Below are 11,035 nucleotides of genomic sequence, written 5' to 3'. Positions count from 1 at the left end.
AACGGGATCTATATCCTTCAGGTTAGTATGAGGACTAAATGAGACAATTCAGATGAAATGTTTATTAAAATATTAATACATAGTAATTGCTCAATATATCTTAGCTGTTATTAATGGCAGAAAGAGCAAAAAGTAGACACCACCCAACTCCTCCCTATAGCAGCTTATATTTTTAGCGGGGAGAAAAGGTCTACACATGTGATCAGGGTAACTAGCAGGACATAATTCAGTGCTAAATGAGTAATACAAGCAGCATGTGTCTCATGATTTGACAGAAGAGAGCAGTAAAGGCTGGCGTAGTCAAGTATACTTCAGCTTTCTGATAGCTCACTTAGTTGGAATTCCAAGCTGCACCTTTTCCCCATTTGGAAGCCCTTTGCTTTTTCCCTTTGCAGTATTATATGGGGACACTGGTTTCTGGTTTGGATAATGGTTATTCTATTTCAGAAACAGATTCAAGAGCTCTGTTCATCTGTGGACTTGGTCACTCCCTCTTGAGTTATAGCCTGTCAACACTGGCTAATTTTAGTGAGTTCAGCTACTCCTCAACTTATGATGGGGTTATGTCCCGAAAAAACCCCTCAAAAGTTGAAAATATCGTAAGTTGAAAACACGTTTAATACACCTAACCTAGTGAACACCGTAGCTTAGCCTAGCCTACCTTAAACGTGCTAAGAGCACTTACATTAGGCAAAACCATTTTACACAAATTCTCTTTTATAATAAAGTATTGAATATCTCATGTAATTTATTGACTACTGTACTGAAAGAGAAAAACAGAATGGTTGTATAGATACTCACCATTAATGTACACAGCCGAAAGCACACAGGGCCTGATGAATGTTTGAAGCATTGAACTAAAATTAATTACACACAAGAGTATCGTACCACATATCGCTAGCCCAGGAAAATATCTAAATTCAAAATTTTAAGTACAGTTTCCACTGAATGCATATCACTTTTACACCATCGTAAAGTCACAATATCATAAGTTGAAACATGGTAAGTCTGGGACCGCCTGTATTTTGAAACTTCCATGATGAGCTAAGGCAACTGAACCAAGTATTTTCCCACGTGTGAGATGCTGGGCTCCTTTAAAAGTCAATACAAAACACTTGGTTTCTAACCTCTAAAACTCAAATGCACACAAGGCCAAGGTAGGTGGCACACAAGTGAGTGGTATAGTCCCTCCCCCATGGCCTTGAGGCACCACCTTAGGGAAACTAGACCGCTCAGGTACCACATTTTTAAATCTGGGCAAAAAAATTCAAATTTAACAAACAAACAAAACCCCACTTTGTTTGTGGTCCAAACAAAAATGGTTGAGGCTCAGTTTGTGACCTCAATTTTAAAGTGTAATAATGAGACCGATGCCTTGAGGTTATGCCCAGTGCCCCACAGGGACCTCTAATAAGTATGTTTTGTATCAGATTCCGAATAGCGAAACTGTACATAATCCAACCAATACTGACTACTCAAATTTGACTATTTTAGTTGCCACAAACTCCAAGAAAACTAAATGGCCATACCAGAGCCTCTAAGTATCTACCTGACCTGACCCCAGCCTCCTGCTCAGACATCTTTTCCTACTGTATTTAGCCCACACCAGTCTCCTTTCTGTTGTTCACACATACAACAGTCCTTGTACTTGCTGTTCTGTCCACCCTCAGATCTTCACACGGCTAGCTCCTGCTCATCATTCTGGTCTCATCTCAAATGTCATCACTTCAGATGACTGCCCTACCTAATATTCCCTCAAGTCCTCCGGTCACTCTACTACATCACCCAGTTTCATTGTCTTCACAACATCCATTTTCTGAAATTAGCTTGCTCATTTACATACTTATCTTCTAATAGGTAAGCTCCATGGAAAAACAAATTTTCCGTCAGGTGTCATGTGCCTGGCACATATCAGACACATAATAAAACTTTGTTGAGTAAATAAATTAATGTATAGCTTGAATCTTACAGTCATTCAAGCTACCATAAACCCTCAAATGTTCCACTACCCTACTTTGGACAAGATATATCACTATCATCATGTGACAAATCTAAGTGCTAAATTTCATTGATATTGCAATTTATTATATTGTAAGAAATTCAAGAGAAAGAAAAATATCCAAATAAAAACAATGATAAAAAAACTTACGGATAAAATATAATGTGTCTCAGTTTGGCTGTTATTGAATTCTACTTCATAAGATAAGCATCTGCTATAAAAATTCTGTGGATTCTTCCCTAGTACGTATAAGTCACCATGTCGAAAGAAGAGATTTTTAATATGTGGAGGATCAGGTTGCACTGCAAGATAGAAAAAGAAGAATATAAATTAGCTTCCAGAGTTTATATTGGAGAGATACACATATTGGTAGAGATAACGAAGGTCATAAATTTAAATCAAAATAGTGCTGATACTTTTTTTTTAAAAGATTTTTATTGGGGAATTGGGGGATGGGAACAGTGCTGGGGAATTGGGGGAAGGGGAACAGACAAGTTGCTGTCCTTTTGTTCNAGCCCAGCTCCAGGTCGAGCTGTTGTTCAGCATCTTAGCTGTAGAGGGCAGTGTCACTGGCCCTCATATGTGGGATCCGAACCGGGGCCCTCTGGGGTCCCAAGCCAGCTCTTAACCACCGCGCCACTCGGCCAGCCCAGTCTTCTATTCTTCTTGTAAGAATACTAGTCATTAGATTCACGGCCTACTGTAAGCCAGTATGACCTCATCTCAACTTCATTACATCTGCAAAACCTCTATTTTCAAATAAGGACACTTTCAGAGGTACCAGGAGTTGGGAATTAAACATATCTTTAGGGGAGGACATGATTAAACTTGCCATATTCTCCATCAAGCAGCCAGAGAGGAATTGAGGCTTGCTAATGGCCACATTATTATTGAGCTTGTAATTGGATTCTTCAGTCCCAGTCAAGCCTTGAGACTGAAGTCCCAGCTGACAGCTTGACTATAACCTCATGACAGCACTTGAGCCAGAGGTACCGGCCTAGCTAAGGCGTGTTAAGATTCCCGAGCCACAGGGCCGGCCAAGTAGCACGTTGGTTAAGAGCTGGCTTGGGACGCCAGCTCTGAGCAGCAGGGCCCCCAGTTCAGATCCCACATGAGGGCCAGTGACACTGCCCTCTACAGCTATAAGATGGTGAACAACAGCTCGACCTGGAGCTGGGCTGCCATGAGTCGTCAGCGACGGTGTAGGCTGCAGCCCCTGCTGCAGTGGGTTGCCATAAGCTACCGTGAGTAGCTGGCAGCCAGCGTGAGCGGCCAAGAGCTGCAGTGAGCAGCCGTCCAGAGGCCAGCGACCGATCTGCCTCACCCGGGCAGAGCGCAATGATAATACCAACATGGGTCAGTGAAGCAACGTCCTGCACAACCAGACTGAAGCACAAAAGGGCAGCATCTTGTCTGTTCCCCTTCCCCTGATTCCCCAGCGCTGTTCCCCTCCCTTAATTCCCCAATAAAACCTTAAAAAAAAAGATTCCCGAGCCACAGAATCTGTGAGATGGTATATATGTGTTTTTGAAGCCACTACATTTTGGTGTAATTCATTATGCAACAATAGATAATTAACACAACCATGCCTGGCCCATAGCTTATTCAGTATGTCAATTAATAGGGAATTGACTACCTTAACAACTTGTCTCTCTGGTTGTTAGATAGCTGTTATAAAGTCTTAAAGTTGGTCCTATTTTGTCCCAAGGTCAAAAAAGATAGTCCATTCCCTCTTCTACCTGACAATACCTCAAATGTTAGAATTCAGCAATCATGACCCCCCCCCAAGCTTACTTCATCAACTGTTCCTCCCCAAATTCTGAGATTATTCAATATCCTGATTACCCTTTCAAGGATAGATTCCAGTCTGCTGATGCTTCTTATACAATGTGGTGCCCAGAATGAAGACAGCACATTTCTGATGTGGCCGGGATGCTGTGCCCCACCCTGCAGCCTTCCCTTGTTCTGGGTGCTGCACTATCACTGCTGCCTATGACTGCATATGCCTTTGGGGACACTTAAGGGTCCAATGTTGAGTCACTTTGAGTTTACAGTCAAATAAAACCCTACACCCCACCCCACAACATAACGAATTCATAAAGCACAGGTCTTTTCAATCCCATACTTAAGCCTGGTACATAGCTTATTCAGCCTCTCAATTAATAAATGAAATTGATTTTTTCAAACCTAGATAGATGCTTATCTCTGTTAAATGCCATCAAGGGTCACTGTTCTATTCTTTTTTTAAATTATTTTTTATTGTGAAATACACATTTTTTAGAATTAGTTTCAGCTGTAAAACACAGTGCAATAGTTATACTTTTTACCCCTCAAGGTAACAACCCTCCTCCCCCAATCTGCTGCCCTACTCCTCCCCCCAATATCATACATACATACATACATATCTATTACAATTGATTCTGTCATCAGCACATAGGCTAGTCCTCTAGCATTGTACAATCTGCATATTTAAACGTGCCTGCCTTCTATATTTTTATTCAGGTTATTAACAAAGATGGAGACAGGAAAGAAGAGAGGATAACACCATTTGGATTGTGGATTTTCAAAGAGCTGTATATTGCAAATTAAGCAGGCTATTTGACAGTAATTAAACAGGAAATATATTTCAATTGTAATACTCTCTGGCTGACATCAAGAATACAGAATATTCCTTTCCCCCATTCTATTTTCTGCTTCAGCTTAGTTTCCATGCATCAGTGGTTTAAATTTTAATGAAATCCTGTTCTCTTACCTATACTCATTGCTGGACTCCAATTACTCCAGAGTTTGTCATCCTCATAGCAATATTTATTTGTTTTGACTCTTATTCTGACTGTGTTCAAAGTATCAGGAAAAGCACCAGGGACCCGGAAACAAATTGTGCCCTTAGATACAAAATAAAAACACACAAGAAATATTACTAATGTATTCGCCTTTCCTGCTTCTGAATCCTAAATATAATTATTTGCCAAATTCTCTATATGATTAAGACTTGGGCTGTAATCCAAATTATCTAACTTTAACTCCTGGAAAAACAATTGGCAATAACACACAGAAAAAAGTAGCTTGTTTTTCTCAAACCAGTTTAAATTTAGGCTATGCTTGCCCTGCCCCACCCCCAGTTACTCTTATGAGTTCAAGCCCAAATAGCTAACGTTGAATTTACTGACCTCCAGATTTCCCTCAGATTCTAAATTATCACATTTGGGTTCTTCAACCTTGAAAATATAAAGAAAAAATAAATTTAAAAAGACCATGTTTCACATCATTTAACTATTTCGAACAAGGTTTCCTTTCATCCCATTAAAAGAAAACCAGGTGCAGTGATAAAAGGTTGGTTTTTAAATAAATGGTGCTAAGTCAATTACCTATATATAAGGGAGAAAAAACACAAGAATCTTGACCCCCTACCTCACACTATTTACAAAGTCAATTCCAGATGGATTGCAGATTAAAGTGTAAAAGTTAAAATAAATGAACAAATAAATACATAAATACAGCAAGCTTTTAGATGAAAACGTAGAACATCTTTATGACCTTGAAGCAGGAAAATGTTTCTCTTTTTTTAATTGGGGAATTGGGAAGGGGGGCCAGGCAAGTTGTTGTTCTTCAGTCTTAGCTGTGGAGGGCGCCAGTCGCCTTCTGGATGCCTGTCGGCGGCTCGTGGCCTCTAAGCTCAAGGTGCTGTGTTCAATCTTAGTTGCGGGCAGGCTTAGCCACTATCCCATGTGGGAGTCGAACCCGGCAGCCTTGTTGTTAAGAGCGTGCACTCTATCCACTGAGCCATCTGGGCGGCAGCTCAGCTCAAGGTGCTGAGTTCAGTCTTAGTTGCGGGAGGGCGTAGCCCACCATCGAACAGGCAGTCTTGTTGTTAGGAGCATGTGCTTTCACCAGCTGAGCCATCCTGCCACCTTGTTGGCAGCTCAGTGGCAGCTCAGCTCGGGCGCAGTGTCACTGGCCCATGTGGGAATCAAACCGGAGGCCCTGTTGCTCAGAGCTAGTGCTCTTAAGCTAACTCTTAACCTACTGAGCCACTTGGCCAGCCCCCAGGAAATGGTTTCTCTAAAAGGACCAAAAAAATATTAACTATAAAGGAAAAACTTTTTAAACGTCATCTCTATTAAAATTAAAATCTTCAGTTCATTAAAAGATATCCTATTAAGGAACTAAAAAGGTAAGGCATAGAGAGAAGATATTTGCAANAAAAAAAAAATCTACATATAACTTTTGACTCCCCCAAAACTTAACTATTAATAGTCCACTGTTGCCCGGAAGCCTTTCTGATAACATAAACTGTCAATTAATGGATATTTTGCATATGTATTATATACTGTATTCTTACAATAAAGCTAGAGAAAAAATGGTAAGAAAATTATAAGGAAGAGAAAATATATTTACAGTACTATATACTATACAGATTCATTGAAAAAAATCCATGTATGTAAGTGAACACATGCAGTTCAAACTTATGTTCAAGGGTCAACTGTACAATCCTTTGAGGTCAAGAAGGACTATGTACCATTCTATAGATAAGGAAACACTTAAAATAGTTTATATGCCTTTTCCAAAGTGAAGAAGCTAAGACCTCAAATACATATTTTGTTTTCAAGTGGAGGGCTCTTTCTAATAACTAACACTTGGCTGCAGTGGTTGTTCTGATTGATCAATGTCTGGGCTACCCAGAATGTTAGGTAGCTTGAATATCACCCCTGATCACTCACACCACTGCAAGTCTAAGCTTTTTTAAACTAAGAGGTAGATTATTCAGGAGCTATATTCGATCATATTTATTCTGCAGCATCATCTTGTCAAATATTATAAGTAAAACAGAGTGGCTCTTAAAGTCAGAGAAAAAGCAAGTCAGAGAACCTGGGTTCCAATCTTGGTTCTAAAACTAACTGCTTGCTTTCAGTCTCAGTGTATTCATAAGTAAACAAGGAGAAAGCATGTGGCACGTGCTCAATAAATATTAGAATTACCAAGCTTGCTTCTTTAACAAGGATCAAAGAGAGGTATATAAACACAGCTGTTTTTGTTTCTTTTCCTGGAAAGATCTTAAAATCAAAATTGTCATTTTTTATTATTGGTATTGATTGTTCAAAAGACCAGCACTTTTATCCACACTGTCAAACAGGACTTCCAAAACTTACCATGGGACGTTAAAGGGACTATATTGAAGGATGGTCTAATTTTTCCTGCATTATCCTTGACCATTACTTGGACACTGTGTTGGTCAAAACTGGAATCCTTCACTTTAGTCAGAGCAAAGGAACAACCAATGTGTTGACCTGATCTAAAGATGTCTTCACATTGAAGAATTTTTCCCAGGCTGCTGTGCCTATAAGACAAAATGAGACAATCGTCTGCATTATTTTTAACAATGTATTCAAGAAACAAAGGCAGAAACTTGTTTGTTTTTAATGACTGAAGATGTCCATGAAAAGCAGTATTTGCAATATGGCAAGATAGCTTTTCCTAAACCCGATTTTATGTGGCCCCATTTCATACTCTAGGAAGAAATGAATGTTCCTTTTTGATGAACATTGGTACTTTCAACAGCTATGGAAACTACAGGGACCCTGACTCTTTTTCCTTTTCTGTATACAAGATGTTATGAGGCCCGGATGAGAAGTTTTACAATTCTTGAAAATATCCCATTTGCTGAATTCCATGGTTCTCCTCTGGTCCCTCTGTCTGCTTCTTCCTTGTTTTCTTGTCTTGTCCCTCTCCCTTCCCCTCTTCTCAGAGGGTTCCCATCCAGTCCTCAGCCCTCAGCACATTCCTCTCTATTTCTTACTCCCTCATTTGTTCACCCCCAGCTTATCAATTTCCTCTCTCGACTAGAATTTCTACGCTGGGGATTCCTAGTCCTGATCTCTTACCATGGATCCAGCCCCAGATTTCTAACTGCTCCATTTGAGCGTTCAACTCTTGACTTAAATCCAACATCCAAAACATATGTGTTCCCTCTTCCCTGACAAACTGCCTTATCCTTATCTTCTAACCTTCCCAATTTCCATCAGTTACAGCTCATTTTCTCGGGGCTCCTCGATTAGAACCTTTGAAATCATCTTTCCTCCCTTCTTTCCCTATTTTCTCTTGCCAAAATCTGTTATTTCTTCCTCTGCAAAGCTTCTTGGATTCTCTCCTGTAATATTCCCGTTGCCCTCACCCTGTTTCATGTCCTAGTCACTTCAGGCTTCATATCTTCTCCAGGTTGACCCCTTGGACCTTCATTATTAGTTCCCTCCAATCACTGCCAGATCAGTGTTCCAGAACACACTGGCTTTCGCAGTGTCTTACTTCATTCACCATGTGGCTTTAAATGTGTTCCATAACCAGTACTCCGGTTTCAACACCTCTACACCAGCAGTTCTCAACCTGTGGGTCGCGACCCCTTTGGGGGTCGAACGACCCTTTCACAGGGGTCGCTGGGTACTCGTATGTGGGCGTATCTGCATGTGGGCCTGGAGATGGATAGAGGAGCGGTGTTTCGGTTCCTAAGACCATCAAAAATATGTGTTTTCCGATGGTCTTAGGCGACCCCTGTGAAAGGTTGAGAACTGCTGATCTACACATATCTTTCCCTAATGATCACTGGCACCTAGCACAGTACAAACAGATAGCATGTGCTCATTACATGTTTTGTTTATGCTATCAAAGGACTCTGTTTTGTAATAACTGGCAGAAAATACAGTCAAGCCTTACGTCATCAACCACAATGGGAGGTGTGCGTAAGTTCTGCAGAAAAGGGAAATGATTTTAAAAATGAACTAAGAATGAAGAGTCCCAAACCCCTGACCGGTCACCTCACAATCATCTGTAGTCATTTAAAATGCAGATTCCTATCATGAATGGGGTAGAGACTTGATCACTGCACTGTACACCTGAAGCTGATGTTGTACAATATTGTATGTCAACTATAAGTGAATACATATATATAGTCATGGGACGTGGAGTATAGTGTGGGAGTGGAGTCAAGGGAATTGTAATAGATATGTATGATACTGGGGGGCATAAGTGGGGCGGCGGATTGGGGGAGGGGGGTTGTCACTTCGAGGGGTAAAAAGTGTAACTATTGCACTGTGCTGTACAGCTGAAACTAATTCTAAAAAATGTGTATTTCACAATAAAAAATAAAAATAAATAAAAATAATAAAATAAAATGGAGATTCCTCAAGCCTTCTCCAAGAGGATTTACTTAGAAGGCTTTGCCCAGGACCTAGGAATCAGCATTTTGACAGCAATTCTCCAAAAGATTCTGCTACAGATCAGGTTTTATAAAACTCAGATCTACTCTCATGAATATAGTCAACATATTTTATTTTATTTTATTGGGGAATTGGGGGAGGGGAACAGCGCTGGGGAATCGGGGAAGGGGAACAGACAAGTTGCTGTCCTTTTTGCTCTTCAGTCTAGTTGTGGAGGACGTCTCTCCACTAGCCCATGTTGGTATTATCATTGCACTCTTCCCGGGTGATGCAGTCGCTCGCCGGTGGACGGCCGCTCATGGCAGCTCACGAAAGCTCACGCCCACTGCCGGCAAGCCCCACTGCAGCCTACACCGTCGCCAGTGACTCACGGCAGCCCAGCTCCAGGTTGAGCTGTTGTTCANCCTCTGGCATCCCAAGCCAGTTCTTAACCAACGCACCACTCGGCCGGCCCAGTGCTGATACTTTTAATGGCCTTACATGATCAGACATACAGTTCTCGATTTCTGATTAGCCATAATTAATGTAGGAAGCTTCTTTTAAACTGCCTAGAAAAATGCATCTAAGGAACATCTTTGGGTTTCTGGCAAATGACGTGAACTCTGACCTGCATCTGGTTAGAACATGGCCAGGGTATAATCAGGACATCCAGCTGCAACATGGAGAATAAAGAAGTGCTTGGATCCAGATGTGCCTCCACCTGATGGGTAATGAGGGGCACCAGGTACAAGGGTTTTCCCCAGCGGTCACTCATTTGTGCCAATCAAAAACCACAATTAAAATATTAGCCTAGTCTCTGTCATATGCTACAACATGTATGAACCTCAAGGACATCATGCTAATTGAAATAAGCCCCACAAAAGGACAAGTACTATAAGATTCCACTCATGTGAGGTTTGTAAAGTAGTCAAAATCATAGAAACAGAAAGTAGGAAGATGGTTATCAAGAGCTGCAGGAGGGGTGGGAGAATTAGCATCTCAGTTTTACAAGAGGAAAAAAAGTTCTAGAGTTCTGCTGCACAACAATATAAATGTACTTAACTCTACTGAACAGTACACTTGAAAATGATTAAGATGGTAAGTTTAATATTATGTGATTCTAACCACAATTTAAAGTAAAAAAATTAGCTTAGCCAATTTAGTTTGGGAGGAGTCAACTATGCTTAAGACTGCACAACAGAAGAGAATGGATAATTAACAGAAAACAACTTGAAGATGTCATTTTCTAGCCGAGTAGGATTTCCCTTTATGTCACCAGTAATCTCCGGGAAAAGTGGCAAAAATGAGCTTTAAAAGGTCTATGGAGGACAACCTGCCAAACAAGGGAGAAGACAGAGATGGGCTTTGCTTCAGATTATCCCACTTGGCAAGTTACTGTGACCTCACTTCCTTGTCCTACAAACTAAGCTGCCTTTGGTCCACTCTTAGAATTCACTTCCATGATTATATGAAGGGGCGGTAAACAGTGCTCTGCTTACAAACTTGGGAGCCTCTGTCAATTCATGGTTATTTGCCTGTAAATTTTCTGTATACCACTTAGCCAGAATCTGAGTTTCCTGTTGGGGTATTACAACAGATAAATAAACATGATGCTTATAGTAGTCTGCTTTAGAGATTTACAAACACTTTTATACACCTCACATCATTTGGACCTTACTACAGTTGACCTTCGAACAACACAGGGATTAGAGGAGCCAACTTCCTGTGCAGGTCAAAATCTACATATAACTGGGGCCGGCCGAGTGGCGCGATGGTTAAGAACTCGCTTGGGATGCCAGAGGGCCCCGGTTCGGATCCCACATGTGAGGGCCAGTGACACTGCCCT

At 41.0% G+C, this 11,035-nt stretch overlaps 1 protein-coding gene across 1 annotated transcript in view; it reads right to left on the bottom strand.

The window, feature by feature from the left end:
* IL13RA1 (interleukin 13 receptor subunit alpha 1) overlaps positions 1 to 11,035 on the bottom strand; it is an 80,505-nt gene that overhangs the window by 41,576 nt on the left and 27,894 nt on the right. The window contains exons 5-7 of the mRNA XM_019667835.1: positions 7,150 to 7,337; positions 5,170 to 5,261; positions 4,752 to 4,884 (exon numbers count right to left, since the gene is read on the bottom strand). Coding sequence (XP_019523380.1) covers positions 4,752 to 4,884; positions 5,170 to 5,261; positions 7,150 to 7,337 — 413 coding nt within the window. The remainder of the gene's footprint in view (positions 1 to 4,751; positions 4,885 to 5,169; positions 5,262 to 7,149; positions 7,338 to 11,035) is intronic.

This window comes from Hipposideros armiger, unplaced genomic scaffold (assembly GCF_001890085.2).
Source record: "Hipposideros armiger isolate ML-2016 unplaced genomic scaffold, ASM189008v1 scaffold_508, whole genome shotgun sequence".
Classification (NCBI taxonomy): Eukaryota; Metazoa; Chordata; class Mammalia; order Chiroptera; family Hipposideridae; genus Hipposideros; species Hipposideros armiger.
This window is presented reverse-complemented; position numbering and strand designations above follow the sequence as displayed.